This window comes from Pristiophorus japonicus, chromosome 22 (genome assembly GCF_044704955.1).
Source record: "Pristiophorus japonicus isolate sPriJap1 chromosome 22, sPriJap1.hap1, whole genome shotgun sequence".
Lineage (NCBI taxonomy): Eukaryota > Metazoa > Chordata > Chondrichthyes > Pristiophoridae > Pristiophorus > Pristiophorus japonicus.
Genome location: NC_091998.1, coordinates 27,520,759 through 27,539,427, shown reverse-complemented (window position 1 = coordinate 27,539,427; position 18,669 = coordinate 27,520,759). Strand labels below are relative to the sequence as shown.

Genomic DNA, 18,669 nt, shown 5'->3' with positions numbered 1-18,669 from the left:
CATGGGACATGTGTGTCTTCGTAAATATAACCATAAATGCACACTTATTATCTAGCCTTTTTCTACTGCTGCCCAGCAAAGTTGCAGAATAATTGGGCAATTAAAAACACGAGTTGCCATTTGAAAGCTGGCATGTATAAACTTTTTTTTAAACGGTATTTATATAGCATTTTACCACCCATGGAATGTCCCAAGTGCTACACAGCCAATGAATTATTCTGAAATGTAATAACTAGTTGACACACAGCAAATTCCCACAAACGGCAAATGAGATAAATGGGCATTTAATGTGTTTTTGATGATAGTTGTGGGAGAAATGTTGGCCAGGACAGCGGACGAACTCCCTGCTCTTCCAATAGTGTCGAGGGATCTTTAATGTCCACATGAACCACAGAAACAGACAAGCTTGTCCGCAGTTTAGCATCTTGCGCCGAGAGATGGATCTTCAGCAAAGCAACAAGCTCTCATTACCAACGTTCCCCCTAAGCCGTGCGACTGTGCAGCAATCTGGGGGTCCCATGCAGGACGAAAGAGACATCACATGGCCATGAGGCATATTTAAAGGAACAGCACACGAAAAAGAGAGGGAACATTGCTCATTACTGCGCAGTATTAGCCGAGATTGTGTGATCCAAGTTCAATGGCGTGCACAATCTTTTGATTCAGATGTCCGTGTGTGTACTTTCGGCAGATTTTCTAATGTTTAACAAATCAGGTGCTCATTCCTTCAATTGTTTTTGATACAACCTACAACCTGACTCGTGAGTGTCGTACCAACTGAACCAAGCTGGCTTTTTTTTATCCCACATTTAAAATAACTGGTGTTTCCTGTTTGTTTTCGTAACCTGTGTAAGAACAGTAATTGAGGTGTTTAGGCTTTTTTAGAACTTCAGCTTTTGCCCATTCCAGTAGGGTAGATGGATACTGTACTTGTGTCCTATACTGCCTAGCATTCTGGTTTCCCCACAGTGCACATACCCAAGGGAGTCCAGATACCCGAGTGAAGGAAAGACTAAGATTGAGCTCGCTCATATTCCACAGGCTAGCTGTGAAGCTGAAAAGGCCAGGAGCAATTTGCCTGCTTGTTCTTAGTTGTTTTGTGCAGTGGGGGGCTATGTGTGTATTGTTGCTGTGATTCAAACTGGGAATAATAAACAGACAAAGAATGAGTGAACGAATTTTGAGAGCATTAGTTTCTGTCCAAAACAGAAGGACTTTTATCGGCTTGTTTTCGCCCCTTGTCCTTGTGTTGCTGAATTGGCAGTTTCTTTTTCAATCAGATCTGCATTTGATTGCTGACCCAGTTAGGCACAAGATGTTTAAATCATCCTTAAATTTAAAAATAAATCGCATTAATTTTCCTGGTTCTAAGTTCCTGGACCCGGAGAAAATGTTAGTCCTGACAGACCACTTATGACACACAGCTTGGAAAGGTAGTAAATAGTGAGGGGGGCAAGTAGCAGATTTCAGGAGGACATAGATTGGTGAAATGGGGCAGAAACATGGCAGACAAAATTTAATGCAGAGCATTATGAAGTGATGCGTTTCATAAAGAATGAAGAGAGGCAATATAAATGGTACACTTTTTTTAATAGGGCTGCAGGAACAGAGAGTGCACATACACATCTTGAAGGTGATAGGATAGGGCAAGTTGATCAGGCTGTTAAAAAGGCATACAGGATACTGGGCTATATAAATAGAGGAATAAGAGTACAAAGCGAGGTAGTTATAAATTACCAGGTCGGCCTTGGGTGTGGAGTATTATGTCCAATTCTGGGCATCACCGATTAGGAAAGATGTTGAGGCTTTGGAGAGGATGCAGAGGAGATTTACCAGAATGGTGCCAGGTATGAGGGATTTGTGTGGAGACTAGAAAAGCTGGGATTGTTAATGGGAGATTTAATGGGTAAGGGGTTTTGATCGAGTAGATGGGGAGAAACTATTAAGATAATTGGCAAAAAAAAATCGGGAAATTAGAATTTTTTTTGCGCAGAGAGTTAAGATCTGGAAAGCATTATCTAAAAGGGTGGTGGAAGCAGATTCAGTAGTGATTTTCAAAAGGGAATCCGATTTTATATACTTTTAAAAAGGAGACATTTGCAGGGCTAGGGGGCGAGAGCAGGGAAGTGGGACTAATTGGATAGCCCCTTTTTCAAAGAGCTGGCACAGGCACAATGGACATTCTGTGCTGTGATTCTATAATTCACTGGAAAATAATGAGTCGGTTGTGCTGCAGTGTCTAGTTTATGCCACAATTACCTAATTAAGAAACTGGAGTGTATCATCTTTGAGCTGATCTTGCATATCCGTCTGAATAATTCATATGCTCAGACCCTGACCTGGTGAGTCTGTCCATGCCATAATTTGACAGTCAGTAGCTGCCACATTTGAAATTTTTTTTAAATAGCCTCCCTATTGCGCTATTCAAAAGTTGTCCTTTAATCTAAACCGCAACCGGTGTAATTCCTGGAAGTTTATGCCCCTCTCTTTATGATGCCAGTAGGATCCAAATGCAATGTCTGGTGCCACAACACACTCGGCCCGTTGGTACTTGGTGTTTTGTGAACTAACCAGCAGTGCTTAAAGGGACTGCGGCAAGCCAATAAAAATATCAAAAAAGAGAATATGCGCAATTATATAATTCCCCCACCAGTGCCCTCCTTGGGATCCCCTCCACATAATTGAAGCGGGTGCATGAAAACCAATGCCTACGTTTCCATATAACAAATGTTAAGGAGCCGCTGCAAGATTCCCCCTTGTGACTCTACATGAATGGTGTCCAGTGTTATTACTCAATTGTTTTCTATTTTAGTATAGTACCAAAATGCAATGGGAAAAACCATACTTGAGCCAAAACTCCTCTTGTGCTGTGTGACATTGCTCCCACTGCCAATACTTCATCCTGACGTGGCTCTTGTTGGACAGAAGTCCAGTCTGGAAGGTTAAACTTTATAATTTCAGTTCAAATGGACAAAGCATGGATGTTCATAGACCCATGGGTGCACTTAGTAAAATCTTGATTATGGGCTGCTATACCACACTGATTGATTAAGAAGGTCCTCAGTTTGACCTGTGGTCTGGACTGAATTAACTTGGAAGAAGGGACTGAGTGTAACTTGGCCAAGTTTGCTGATGATACAAAGATGGGAGGAAAAGCAATGTGCAAAAGGACATAGACAGGCTAATTGAGTGGGGAAAAATTTGGCAGATGTATAATGTTGGAAAGTGTGAGGTCATGCACTTTGGCAGAAAAAAAATCAAAGAGCAAGTTGTTATTTAAATGGAGAAAGATTGCAAAGTGTCGCAGTACAGTGGGACCTGGGGATACTTGTGCATGAAACACAGAAGGATAGTATGCAGGTACAGAAAGTGATCAGGCAGGCCAATGGAATCTTCCCCTTTTATTGCAAAGGGGATGGAGTATTAAAGCAGGGAAGTATTGCTACAGCTATACAGGGATTGGTGAGGCCACACCTGGAATACTGCATGCTGTTTTGGTCTACATATTTACGAAAGGATATACTTGCTTTGGAGGCAGTTCAGAGAAGGTTCTCTAGGTTAATTCTGGGGATCAAGTCTGGGGATAAGTCTGGTTGACTTATGAGGAAAGGTTGAGCAGATTGCGCCTCTACTCATTGGAATTCAGAGAATGAGAGGTGATCTTATCGAAACGTATAAGATTGAGGGGGCTTGACAAGGTTGATGCAGAGAGGATGTTTCCACTGATGGGGGAGACTAGAACTAGAGGGCACGATCTTAAAATAAGGGGCCACCCATTTAATTTCTTCTGAGGGTTGTAAATCTGTGGAATTTGCTGTCTCAGAGCTGTGGAAGCTGGGACATTGAATAAATTTAAGACAGAAATAGACAATTTCTTAAATGATGGGTTATGGGGAGCAGGCAGGGAAGTGGAGCTGAGTCCATGATCAGATCAGCCATGATCTTATTGAATGGCAGAGCAGGCTCGAGGGGCTGTATGGCCTCCTACTCCTATTATGTTTTAACTGATTTATTACTGTGGAAGTGGTAGTTTGTCTCAGGCTGGTGGGGGTGAGGGAAATAATCAGCTGTGTCTCTGTGTGTCTCTGTGTGTGTCTGTGTCTCTGTCTCTGCCGCCTTTTCCCCACCTTCCTCCCTATCTCCATAATCAGGAGAGGTGATCTGGCTGGAGAGTCTAGAACTAGGGGGCATAGTCTCAGGATAAGGGGTCAGCCATTTAAGACTGAGATGAGGAGGAATTTCTTCACCTGAGGGTTGTGAATCTTTGGAATTCTCTACCCCAAAGGGTTGTGGATGCTCTGAATATATTCAAGGCCGAGATCGATAGATTGTTTGGACTTGAGAGATCGGGTGGGAAAATGGAGTTGCGGTGGAAGATCAGCTATGAGTTTACTGAATGGCAGAGCAGACTTGTGCTGCTGGTGTCTGTACAATAAGGTCTTAGCGCATGTCATCACCTTTTATTGAGGTGTTTGGGAACACAGCGCTTTCGGATCTGAGTTCCAACTTCTAAAAGCAAATGTTCGTGACCACAGTTACATAATTTCTTTAAAAATAAATTAGGAAGCATTCTAGTTTTTCTACGGTTACGTAATCCTGTGTTGGGTGTTATCAGTCACTGGGCAGCTGCTTCAGGACATGCAATGAGTGCGTGTTATCAATTTGGTGCACCAAAACCAGGGCAGTAACTCCCATCCTTTCCCTCACAATATTGCTTGTTGGAATGCTTCATTCTCTCTGAGAAACCCCTTGTTGATTGTCTGTCTCTCCTCTCCCAACTACATTTCTTCCTAATTGTTAGAAGTTCTAGGAAGTGAACATAATGGAACTGCATTTTTGCTTTTCGAAGTTCCAAGATCTGAGTCCCAAAGCGCTGTATACCCAAACATATACAATCTGCAGCATTGGCAAATGAGTTTATATGGTTTTTAATTTGAGATTGCTGTCTAGAGAAATTAAGATACTCAAAGTCTTCCTGTTCAATAGCCCTGGAGTTTTTTGTTTGGGGGTGGGCTGATGAAGAATTAATCTCATATAGCATGCGTTTTCTGTAGGTGTCCCACTTGCTTTCTGCCACACTTTAGCGGTGACTTTTTAGCGAGGTCTGAGGGGTCAACTGAGATTTTTGGAATTATGAAATCTGTTTGATAGGTTAAACATGAAGATGTTTCCACTTGTGGGGAGTCCAAAACTAGGGGCCAAAAAAAAAAAGATAATCACTAATAAATCCAATAAGGAATTTAGGAGAAACTTTTTGCCCAGAGCTTGGTTAGTTAGAGAGTGGAACTCGCTGTCACGTGGTGGAGTTGAGGCAAATAGTACAGATGCATTTAAGGGGAAGCTAGGTAAGTACATGAGAGAGAAAGGAATAGAAGGTTATGTTGATGGGGCAAAATGATATCAGGTGGGAGGAGGCTTGTGTGGAGCATAGACCAGTTGGGCCGAGTGGCCTGTTTCTGTGCAGAAAATTCTATAATGTATCCTGACTCAGCGTGAGCTTGGCACAGGAGATCTGTTCTATTACAGCACACACTTCCTATCAGTGTTCCCTCACACTCCCCACGAGGCACCCCATTGGAGATCTGCTAGTATTCTATAACTACTTTAATTGCTATTATCCACAAAATAACCCTTTGGCTAAATTGTTAATTGGGACTAGGACTGTAAACTGTGTGTGTGTAATTAACGGAAATCTTTTTAACAGTTCTAGACAAAACTATAATTTTTAACCTCAACATCATCCCATTTAATACAGCATGTAAGTGCTTGAGATTTATGGTGCTGGTGTAACTGGGCTTTCAGTAATGCTGAAAGAGCAAGCGCTGTGTGTTAAATGTTCTGTTCTCGGGAAGCACAAGTAGATGCTGAGGGGACAGCGTGTTCAGGCACTGACATAAAAAGACCTACTTCAGTGTGTCTGTGCAGTAGGCGCTAATCCTCAGTAGCAACAAGCAGGATAACCATCGATTGGCCTCCTGCTGTAGAGGCTGACCGTGTGAAGCAATGTGCCTGCCATACCTTGTAGCTCCAAATGTAACTGAGTTTCCTGATCACTGGGAGCTATTGTGCGTCTTTTAAAAGCCGATTTAGAAGCTTGCAATTGTATACTCCTTTGATTACCTCAACATTTATTTAACTTCTGTATAAAATGAATGGATTTATTGACTCTGCAGCTACGCTTCATAAATTCTCATGCTATCGTTATTTAAATGCAAGAAGTTGGTGCAATATGTTTCAGCATTTGTGGTCCCACTTTTAACTCATTTTGAAATATGTAACTGTTCTGTAGTTCACTGTTGCTGGGAGAAATATTATGGTTCATTGAGTTCATTGTTTGTAGAATGGCATGTTTTAATGTCATGTGGCCTATTGAGCTGTGGGTCAAATTGTTTCTCTTAACACTCCAGTTGATTGTAACTGGGATCATAGGACATTTTAGAAACTGAGTGAGACCATTGATCCCAATAAGTCTGCTCCTTTTTGATTAAGCTCAACCCAAGCGTCTCACCATATCCCTCCACCCCCTTCTTTCTTTCTCCAAATCCTATTTAGTTGCCCCTAAAACCCATGCTTCAGTGACCTTATTCCGTACATCTGTTACCCTTGCGTGAAATATTTCTGCCTTAATTCCCTATGTACTCTTAACTTTTGAAATAGCTCTTCAAACCTTTATTAATGTATCAGCTTTATTAAATGCTGTGCCGTGCCTACCACTGACTGAATAAAGCTTACTATAGTCAGTTTGGGGTATTCAGTTTATCGGACTAATGGTTGCCAGAGGTTTTAAGGCTGCCTTTGGGACCATTTGCTTCAACAGCCACGTTTTATTATTTCTCCAGTGCGCCATGTGGTCCAGGTCCAACCCTTGCTAAGCTCCACTCTATTAGCCCAGGCTTCCACTGGCACACCATGTCGGGACATTCATTTAAATCTTTGCCCTCGTTTGCAATTCCCTCCCACAGACTTGCTCCACCTTTCCCCCCCCACTTAATCACTCTGCTCTTTCAATGTACATTCTCTTTCTCTTTCTTCCCCCCCCCTCCTTCACTCTGGCAGCTATCTCACTACCACTCAGGAATATTCAGCCCAAACCCCTCTGCCCTGTCACATTTCCAAATCTTCAGGAGTTCCTAAAACCCACCTGGCTGCACTTTTAATCACTTCCCCTAACTCCTGCTCTCTAAAGCCACTTTCTAAAAGGCTCTGGAAGGCCTTGTTAAGTGTACGATAGAAGTACAACTCAAATATTTCTAAATTTGCACTTTGAAAACGTGTTTGAATGTTTAAAGAGCTGCAGGTAAAATGTCTTGTTTTGCAGAATCCTGAACATGGTCACAAGGCAGGGAGCTCTGTGGGCCAACACACTAGGCTCCTTGGGTAAGTGTTGGTGCATTTACTTTTCTGATTAATTATTTCTGACATTGTCTGAACTATTGTCTGAAAATTGATCATTTCTGATAAATCCCATACGCAGAAGGTTATTGGTCGAGGCCTTCGCCTCAAAAAAAGCCTAGAAAGAGTGCTTTTCCTCCTCGTTCGTTAGTAAATCTGTTTTTATTGATTGTGAAAATATATTACTGCCAGCAATATCATCTCCTCGATACATAATTCCTCTCTTTTTCCCTGCTCCCCACCCCAGGAATTTAGCAATTTTTAGGTTAGCATTGAAACTTTCCTCATTTTCCCTTTTCCTGTCCAGAAAGTGCTGACTCCATTGATGTAATAGGATTCTGCATGCAGGGGTCACTCCAGTACCTAGAGTAGGATTCTATGTACAGTGATCACTGACTCTCCCCAAAGCTGAATGTTCCTCGGGTGTTGTGTCTTGGTGTGTGGTGACTTGCTATTTGGCTGTGACGGGAGCCCAATATTGTCTCCATCCAAGGGAGTTGTGCTCACTCCCTGTGGAGCTGACAAGCAGGAGTGGGATTCTAGTTCCCCCCCCCCCCCTCCAATTCCTAGACCAAGTGTAGTACCTCTGTAACTGTTTCAGCTTAGATCAGCTGACAGCAGAGAGTCTGGGTCGAATTGGTGCCATTCTTCATCTTTTCTCCCGCGCCCACCTTGGAATTGACCACTCTGAGAAGCCCATTGGTGATTTGTTGCTGTTTTCATGGAATGTATGTAAGGTGGAAATGAACAGATTTTTGAATTATAGGAGAGTTGAGGGTTATGGGGAGTGGGCAGGAAAGTGGAGTTGAGGCCAAGATCAGATCAGCCATGATCTTATCAAATGGCCTACTCCTCCTATTATGTTCTTATGCTTCACTTTCTTTCCCTTCCCTCATTCTTTACCCCTCCCCTTGTCAATTCCTTCCTCTTCTGAAAACACTGCCTCTCACTGACCTATAATTCCAAGTTTTCTGACAGCCCATCGGGTACCTTGCTCAAATGGCTATTGAGTCTAGCGTGAGTGTTGTCCTTTTGGAGGGCATCACAGCACGGCTTGACCCTTTCCTTGTGCGACATTCACACGTGTGCTTTCTAGTGGCTTTACTAAAAAGAAAGACTTGGATTTATATAGCGCCTTTCACAACCATCAGATGTCTCTAAGCCAATCCCTAGAACGTGTTCTCTGAATTTTAGCCCAGGCCTCTGCATTGCTAGTCAGTACCATAATCATTGCACTACAGAAATCAAGTGCAGGCAGCGGAAGGAGCATGCGACAAACCAGGCTCTCTGCCCACCCTTTCCCTCAACGACTATCTGTCCCACCTGTGACAGAAACTGTGGTTCTCGTATTGGACTGTACAGCCACCTAAGAACTCATGCTAAGAATGGAAGCAAGTCTTCCTCGATCCCGAGGGACTGTCGATGATGATGACTGTACCTGTACAGTGTGATGTATACTGCTTCATGTTTGCATTGTCTACATTCAAGACTGATGCACTCCAAGCCTCACTGCCACCTTTGTACAGCACTGATTTGGCCATGACACTTATACCTGCCTGTATCTTTATGCAGCTCTCTTGTACAGCACGTTTGGTGTTGTCATTGAAAAGGTTCGAGGTGCGGAGGATGATCTGAACACAGTGGCAGCGGGGTCCTTGACTGGCCTACTCTACAAATCCACAGGTAAACCAGCATTGGCGTCCAGGGTCTCGATCATCTGGGACTCGGCTTGCTTACTGGTGAGTCGTGTCCGGTCGGTTAGCACCCCAAAGTAATTACAGAATTGGAGGTACATTGTGTAGATGTTCTAAGAAAAGCTACGTGTGGCAGTTTGATGAAGAGGGCCAATTCCCAAATCTGTAAATTGTTGAAGTATTATTAGTTTGAAAGCTAACTTTACAAATCAAAATGTTACAATTGTGTAAGAAGTATTCACGATCCTTTGCAGTGTTGGCTGCACTGAGGTCGTGAAATCTCCTTGTTCATTGATCCCAGTTATTGAGCTATCAACCCTGTCCTCAAACATTATACGTGTGTTGTGTAACACTTATCTAGTAAAGTTTAGCTATTCAACTTGTGCTGCTGTTTAGAAAGAAGCAATAAAACATGAACACACAATCATTAACTGAGTGCTTAAGGTCTGATCTCCAGATGAAGTGACATTTTATTAGCTTTGCAAGATCCCTTCTCGTGGGGCATAGTCTGGTAATGGTCATCTCCTATTGAGTTATTTATTGAGACTTTAAGGGGTACTGCAGAAAAATGATGCTATATCCCACTCGTTTCATTTCCAGGTATATACGGCCACTGGGATAAAGGATCTCTCTCAGCAATGGCCCTTCAGGTAGTTGTGTTTTTTAGATTTTCAGTCAGCGAGTGCTGCAGCCACACATTTTGAAACTGGTGCACATAACATTTACATCGGAAAAGACTGATGAGTCAAAGTAATCTCACTGGACAGTGTTTATTTTCATGGATATTACAACTTGGGCATAGGCCATTTAGCCCACTGCATCAGTGCTGGTGCTAGCTGTTCACCTGTTCTAAACCAAATGTTCAGTGATTCCCCTCCCCCACCCAAGTGAACTTTCCTTCAATAAAAACACAAAATGCTGGAAATCTCAGCGGGTCAGGCAGCATCTGTGACGAGAAACAGTTAACGTTTCGGGTCTGTGACCCTTTGTCAGAACTGTAAAAGTTTGAGCTGTAACAGATTCTTAAGGAAGTGCTGGGACAGGGGAGGAAAGAACAAAAAGGGGAAGGTCTGTGATCGGGTGGAAAGCAGAAGAGATTTGAGACAAAAGGGATGATGGGCAGAAATGGAAATAGTAATGGCAGCTGTTAAGAAACAAAAGATGAGTCGAGATGGGGTGTGAATGGTGGAATCATTACCAGCTGCCATGGAAAAGAGAAAAATAAATTAAAAACACACCACCTCGTGGGGTTCAAATAAAAGGATGAACTTTCCTTCACCCTTTGCTTAAGTGATCACCTCTCGTGAAACATTCAGATGTTATGTGAGGATTGATGTACAAATATAAGATGAGAATCCTGTGCGATATCAAACCGAAGAAAGCTACTCACCTTTTTGAGGTTGCATCTGATCAATATGTTACTCACTGAGCAAATCCTGATTTGCTGCAGTCGAGGGGAACAATCCAGAACTCTGCAATAGTTTACCTGCCAGTGTTTTCCTGAAAAAAGTACAGCCCGTATAGGGTGAATCATTGGCCCTTGCCACAAGATGGCTGATCTGATTGAGTTCCGATCTGAGAAATAGGGCTTTCCTACATTGGTCTGCTCCTGTTCCTGTGTACCCATCAGCCCCTGAGCTTGCCCCAATCTAATTCAGTCAGATCATGGCTGATCTGTATCTTAACCCCATCTACTCGCCTGGGTTCTGTAACCATTATTGTCCTTTCCTAACAAAAATTGATCAGTATCAGTTTTGAAATTGTTAATTAATCTAGCCCTTATAATCTGATCTATTCCTTGATTTTATTTTAAATGTGATTTTTTTATTTGGGTGGGGAAAAAGTAAATGATTCTGTGCTTTCAGTAACGGCATTTGACTAATGAGGACCCCAAAAGCATACGCTGAGTTGAGTGACAATGAGATCACTGCCAAAATCGAAAGGGGCTCATTTAAGGGAGTATATACTTGGTGCTACTGCATGCTCGACCATATTCAGACTTGTTTAGCCCAACTTTGAGTACTTGTATTCTGCTGTGATTAACTTTTTCCATATCTGCTAGCTCCCAATCAGATTCTCTGTGGCACTGCCCTCCAGCACACCCACGGATTGTTATGAAGCAGCTTTTTGCTGCAATGGAGACCCAATAACAAAATTCTGCATATTTCTTATCTGATGAGATTTCAATTCTTTAGTATTATAGATGTGGAGAAATACTCTAAGCACCTTCCCAGGCTCCCTGGTGGGATAGTGTCCATGGCCGTATTACGTGAGACAGAGCTGAATGTCCCCAGGGTTTAGGGTTCTGTCTCCAGTCTGAGCTGGGTTAGCTGATCTCTCCCAATGTGGCAATGCAAGTGCTACTGTCTGTATCTTTCTTTTGGGATAGGCAGGAATGTAAATTAGTCACGGTTCCTGCTCCTGATCACTATCCAGTCTGTGGATTGTTGGTGTGGCTGGTGTGAGGACAGCCTCAGGTTTGGATGTGTTGCTCCGGTGTGCCCTGTCCTGCAGGTGCTCACCACTGAAGCTGATGTATGAAGAATGGTCAGGTGGGTGAGGTACCTGAGATCAGCCAGTGGGTGTGAACCTGCCCCAGCCTGTGGGGAGTGGGATTGGAGGCGGCGGCAGTCCCTTTCTGTTCCTTCACACCATTCGCAACCTCCTCAATCCTACCCTCCTTTTACCATTGTACCAAAGGCTCCAGTTGAGATGGATGCACTGCTTTTGTGTGTTTTTTTCCAAGGAAGGTGCTTACATTTTTGTGCAGTTAGTGGTGCTAAAAAGGTAAAGATGGATTCTGATCAATTTTTTTGAAGGCATTGGAACCAATGTTCCCTTTTTATATATAAAAAAAAATGTGGGTCCCTTTGACAGCCCGTTCAAAAGCCGGTGAGCGGGCTGTGCCGGATCCAAATATTTGCATGGCCATACAACTTAAAGGGAACTTGCCTAGAGCTGTTGCTGATGGGATTGTATGTTGGCTCTTCAGCTGTTGAAATTGTTCTAATATTGCTTTGCGCTCCTGGTGATCTAAAAGTCTGTCTAGATTCACCTGAAGGCAACCCAGTGTCTCTCCACGAGTTGCTGTTGTGCGGGTCTGGTGTCCAGTTACTCTTCAAACCATGTACAAGGCTTCACATCACCAGTGCCTAAAGAAGTGTTTTGGTATCTTTTTTTTTTTCCCCCCCACATTTTATTTCAAGAAGCCAAACATCGCAAGCTGAAACACAAACTGGCAAATCTGGAAAGAATAGTCCAGGTATAAACACTTTATTAAAAAAAAATTAAACATTTTTTGGGGAGAAACTTATTGTACTGGTTTTCATGCTGATTTACTGCTGGTTTCTCAATTCCCTGTCCCCATCACCTGCCCTAAACAAATCTACAGCAGCATTACCTGCGAGACACTCGCCATCTGACAGGAGGAGAGGGGGGGAGCTGCCTGCTTGTCAGCTGTGGCTCAGTGCAAATGTGCTACCCACTGAGTCGGAAGGTTGTGGATTCAAGTCCCACTCCAGGAACTTGAGCACCTAAATCCAGGCTGACATTCCAGTGCAGTGCTGAAGGAGCACTGTTCTGTCGGAGGTGTCGTCTTTCAGATGAGACGTTAAACCGAGGCCCCATCTTTCCCCTCGGGTGGACATAAAAGATCCCATGGCACTATTTCAAGAAGAGCAGGGGAGTTAACCCTGGTGTCCTGGCCAATATTTATCCCTCAATCAACATAAGCAGTTTATCTGTTAATGATCACATTGCTGTTTGTGAGAGCTTGCTGTGTGCACGTTGGCTGCCGTGTTTCCCACATTACAACAGTGACTACACTCCAAAAGTACTTCATTGGCTGTAAAGCACTTTGAGACGTCATGTGGTCGTGAAAGGTGCTATAGAAATGCAAGTCTTTCTATAAACTACACCATTTGTTGTGCAGGGAGAACTGTTGTGTAACTCTATGTAGGAACAGCTGTGTATACAATCCTTCGAGTCTGCAAGGCAAACTGCTGACCTTGCTCTCCAGAGTTCCTACGTACATGCAGAGACTTGTTTGTGCCTGATTACATATCTGTACCGGGCACAGTGCACGGGGGCAGGGTGAGGATGTGTCCTTTATCGCTACATTTTGAATATGTTTCTGCTTTGTTCCTGTGAGTGTACAACACCACAGAAGTCCAAATGTGGAGGTCATGGGTGGATTCCATTCTGTGATTTACAAACAGAAACTCCAGCTGTGAGTTTTCTCTCAATGTTTTGTGAGATTCTTTTAAAGGCAAATGGAGGGAAATTACAAATGATTTTTCCACCCCCCCCCCTCCATTTTCAGTGCACCTCCCATTGTTGAGGATAGTCAGTCTGTGTGCCCCACCCCACCCCTGAAACTGAACAGGGAAGTGCTCAACCTCCACTCTGTGCACTCCTCCCTCAGTGTGGCTAAGATCAGGACCATTGGGGCTAATGCGAGTATATTCAAGAGTGAGATACATAGATTCTTGGGCACTAAGTGAACCAAGGGATATGGAGGATAGGGCGGGAGAGTGGAGTTGATGTAGAAGTTCAGCCATGATCTAATTCAGTGGCGGCGCAGGCTCGAGCGGCCATATGATCTATTCCTGCTCTTATTTCTTATGATGTTTTCACTTCCACCTTGTCTATGCTCTGAAAGTATCTTCCTTTTTATTTTGGGCTGCATTGTCCCCTTATCTGAAGCAGTTGATTTCTTGCTGTTATACAATTCCACAAGCGTCGGTCACACTTCAGTACCATATGGGATTTTGTACAGATGTCACTAGGCTATTCAGCTATGGGAGCATCGCAGCTGGTCCTGCCCTCACTTGGCACTGCTGTTCCCTTAAAGCTGCAGGGTTGCACAGTGCTCTGAAGCTCTCGTGCAGCCAGTGAACTGGCTTTTAAATAGAAAAATCCACACGTGCACAGCATTTCACACAGCCCCTTAAAGGGGCCACGCAGGCCAAAACAATTGGAGGGTACATTGCCTGGCACCCACATACAACCTTGAAGAGGTTGCTGGCTAGCGATAGAAAACGGGAATCCTAGCTGAACTGCAAGAGTGAAGGTGGTATATTAAGAGCACAGCACCAGTCATTCCTGCATGTGAGAGGGTGGGGAGGGAATGCTCAGCAGACTGGGAGGAGTGAGCCATTGGTTGTGCAGATCCCTCCCATTGGGCAGTCTCCAAGTGTTAATATGGTATGGGGCTTGAGAAACAACAGCCCTCTGGGTGCCCAGTGACAAGGGATCCTGTGCACAAGCTGTACTCCAGTTTGAAGGGTGCAGCACCCTGCATAACGGTAGGACTTTCACCCTGCATTTTATTGTATGTTGTGGAAAAGTAAGCAGATGGAATAGTTTGACCGCTTATTATTTTTATGTAAGATGCAGTGTGGGGTATGGACTGGTTTTTGTGCGCACTGATCATCAAAAAGGCTGATTGCCCAACCCTCCTGTTGCCTTTTGCCACCGGTTTGATAAGGGAGGGGTGTCGAAATGTCTGCTATCAACAGTTAGACAGCTGGAAGTGAAACGACTGGCTGTGCTGACCCAGAAGTTGTGCTCTCCGGGTCACTGCAGTTTGTTCCTGTTTGATTTTTGCCCTCCCGAGTTGAATAATTCACAGTGCAATGACAGTCCATGCCGAGCGTTGGAATGCTGTTTATACAGGGCCTGGGAAGGCACATACTAACTCCTCCGTCATCATCACTTGGTTTGGACTGCTATGTGGGATAAACATTACTGTAACTCTGGCAGACTGGAAAAAAAGATGAAATATATAGAGCAAAATGGCGCAGGTTTTGTTTTGAGTACATGTGCTATCAATACACCTTCCAGTACTTGTGAATGAAATGCTTTCTCACTGGGGCATAGTCATGTGGCCACTCATCACCTTCGAAACCCTGCTCCCATCCAATTTTGTGGTTGTATAAAAAGTACCCGATTGTGGAAATGCCCATCCAGTGGTGATGGGGTCTCCCATTTACAAGGTAGCACAACAGGACAAGCTAAGAATAACTCTGGGACATGCCATGCAATTGCACAACTGATCCATCGAGTCAATGCAGGTTTTGGCGAGCTCTCAGTGAGCAGGGCACAACACTGCACACTCCAGTTTTGCCCAAAGGTACTGCCCTACGAGTAAAAGACCAGCCAGCAGGCAATGGGACTGAATCTAGGGCAGTGCTTCTAACTGCAGTGCAGTGTGGTTTAAATGCTGGCCCGGGACACTCTTCAAATAGTGGGCGTGGGATTTTTTTTATGTCCACCTGCAAGGGCAGACAAGGTGTCGGTTTTGAAGACTCATTGGAAAGACAGCACCTCCAACAGTGCTGCACTCCTCAGCACTGGCACTGAGTCTTGGCCTAAATATGTGCTCGAATTTCGAGTGGGAATTGAATCCATGACTCGGGGGCGAGAGTGTTACCAGTGAGCAAGGCTGACCAGATCCATTCCCTTTTCCCATTACACTAGACTGTGCCTTTTTGTTATTACACAGGGCCCAGATGAGGTGAGGGCCCAATGGCAGCACCGGCCAGCCCACACTCCGACTTATGGATAGTAGGAGTATGTGTGTGCACTAGGTCCGTGCAGCAGAGCAGGTCTCCAGTTGTCTTGGTTAACCCTTACCACTGGATCAGGCCCTAGCTCTGTTAATCCAGTGTGGTGGCTGGTGTGCAGTGGCCACCCATGTTAAAAGAATCCACACACTGGCATCTTCCATCCGTCGATATGTAGTTCGGGACCTGGAATATCAGGTCCCTCATTGAAACACCTGTGAACTTATTCCTTTTTGGTGTGGAAACAGGTCATCCTCGACTTGAGGGACTGCCTAATACTATACATTATATAGTACTGAGGTCATGGCATGAAGCTCCCCCATCCTAGTCCATGTGCGATGCAAAATAGCCCAATCCAAGAAAACCCATTGCACTCCCCGTGGATGAACTAGAAAAAATGTTGACATTTAGACCCAATTGATGGCCCAGTGCCGGTGACAGGCAGATATTCCTTCTCCCACCCCCCGGCCCCATGCACACACCTTGTTTATCAAGCCCTTGACACGCTGTGCCCTGCCCAAATAAGGTCATTTCCGAAGTTCTTGTGGCTTGTCCAAAATCCACCCGCCCGGGTTGCGCAGTTTAAAGAGCAGAGTGCAGTCTATACAATCTATTGCCACTCCGCACTCTTTGGCATGTGGTCCACAGAACAAAGCCATTCCATAAACTTCACTTATTGCCAGATTGTAGCATGGAAAACTATAAGAAACAAAAAGACTTGGATTTATATAGCGCCTTTCATGACCACCGGACATCTCAAAGCGCTTTACAACCAATGGAGTACTTTTGGGGTGTAATCGCTGTTGTTCTGCACCCGGTGTACTGTGGATATAATGCATATCCGTGTTTACAAGCCACCTAATGAGTAGGGGTTTGGTGCCAGTGTGTTGTAGGTTGATATTACAGACTGGATACAGGCCTTTAAACTTGAAGTTAGTGTAACCATGTTGGTTTCATGTTTGCAGGGCAGAGCTGGATGTGATGCCATTGTTCTGCCAGCCTTTGGGTGGCTATTCTGTGCCGCCGGCTGTAAATTCTCTGGGAAAAGTAGAGGTGCCTGCAAGTTGATCAGTCTGCTGGAGGTGAAGCAAGATGGCTGAGATTTCATGGCCCATGCAGGCTTCCAATATTTGTGTGTTGTGTGTGTGTGTTTGTGTGTGTGTGTGTGTGTGTGTGGAGTTTAACCATATTGGGCTAAACATTCTGTAGTCTGCAGAGGTTTTTAGGTTCCATTCTTTACAGCTGATGGTCACTGAGGATACATGGGTGACATTGACCTGCCTGATTGGAGCTCTGTTCCAGAGCGGTCAGTGCGACTGACCAGAAGGAGGCCTTTGCAGTCCGCATCCAGTGTAACTTTTTTTTTTCTTTCTTTACCCTAGCTGGACTTCGCGGGGCAGCACGGGGAGGATGTGTCGGCTTTGCGCTGACTGGACTCTACGCTCTCTACAACAACTGGGACCATATAAAGGGCGCATCCGTACGACATTCCCTCTGAGGCTGCATTGTGGGAATTCTGCGGGAAGAACTGTCGGGGACATTTGAATCGGTGTTGTACAGTGAATGAGACCGGAGCCTGGGGTTGCATCTGATTTTTAAAAATTTATTAAATACCACTTTATCCCTAAATTTTAATGATTTGAAGGTTACTCACATGTTGCTGGCTGATTGATCCCAGTCTGATTGTAACATTGGACCTAGATGAGCAGAGGTTGCAAATTCCAGCAGTCGTGGGTCTGAGATCAGCAGCAATCCCAAGTCTGATTGTTTACTCTGCACTGATCAATGAGGTTGCTAGAGCAATTGGATAACTAATTGGCCACCCTCCATTGGCAGAAACCGAGTACTCTGCTGCAGCAGCATTGCGCGGAGCGATGCAGCCAAACTTTGGATCAGAATCCCCACACCATTGTAATCCACAGGCCATTTCCGCAGGGTCGTGGGTTAAAGACCCATCCCTGTTCACTGTTTTCAAATGGTTAAATTTTCTGCTGTAATTCTGTAAGTCTGAGCTCAGTAATCGAGATGTTGATACGCTATGGGCTGTCCTTGCCATCTATTATATATTAAAATCTGACACTGGGCAATATCTCGGCCTCTGATGAACTACAGAGTATCCTCCCCTCCCTGCCCTGCCCCCTACACAGGCCAGTGTCCCTGATCTGCTCCATGTGCAGACCTTGTGGATTGGACAGGTTGCCTGCTGATTGTTTGCTGGTCTCTAATGCAGAAAAATGTATTCTCATTGAACTGATCTGGCAAATAATTATGGTAAAGGCGCTGATCAGATGGGCTGAATGGTTTCCTCTCATTCCCTATATCCTGTTGCACTTGCTGAGAGTAGATTGGCTAACCCCATGATTTGTGCAATAGAATCCAGCACTGCCGCTGGGTCATGGCTGCGAGTGGAATGTTTTATGCCACGGCCAGTGTTTATAATTGTGTTCTGGACGGGGAGGGTGGGAGGAATTGCTGTTCCCAACCTGCTTGTTCAGTTTGCCATGATCATTAAATTCTTCCCAATAAAAGTGAGAAATCTCACGTTGCTATTTGTTTTACTGATGTACTTCCCTTTATAATAATAATAGTGCTCTATTGAATACTGAAGTAATTATGTACAGGTGGGCTTGCATGGAGAAATGAGGCAATACTTTTTTGAAAAGAATAAAACTGTAGCCTAAAGCCAAGATTGAGAGTTTGAGAATAAAAATGTTGATCGGGGGTCCGGGTAGATTATCGGGGTAACGCAGAGGAAACCCTGCCTCTGACCTGAGCTCTGTGTGTGTTCAACATTGCAGGAGTGCCAGGAAAAGGCACAGGAACCGTGAATATAGAAAACATAGACTGGTGCTCTGAATGCTTACCTGAGTTATTTAGGTAGAAGTGTCCAACCCTTTAACTCTTCCATTCATATGAAGTTTTGTCTTCATCAAATTATTCTGTTTGAGGAATCTGGTCACAAACTGTATGGACAAGTATGGCATAGAATAAAGCAAAGCTATTTATTGTGTAATAAA

General features: G+C 44.2%; 1 protein-coding gene across 1 annotated transcript in view; it reads left to right on the top strand.

Annotated features, from left to right (window-relative positions):
* The window catches only part of LOC139234922 (mitochondrial import inner membrane translocase subunit Tim23-like), a 37,050-nt gene extending 18,381 nt beyond the window's left edge, over nucleotides 1-18,669 (top strand). Inside the window, exons 5-7 of the mRNA XM_070865815.1 lie at nucleotides 7,319-7,377; nucleotides 8,965-9,075; nucleotides 17,035-18,669. Coding sequence (XP_070721916.1) covers nucleotides 7,319-7,377; nucleotides 8,965-9,075; nucleotides 17,035-17,150 — 286 coding nt within the window. The 3' untranslated portion in view covers nucleotides 17,151-18,669. The remainder of the gene's footprint in view (nucleotides 1-7,318; nucleotides 7,378-8,964; nucleotides 9,076-17,034) is intronic.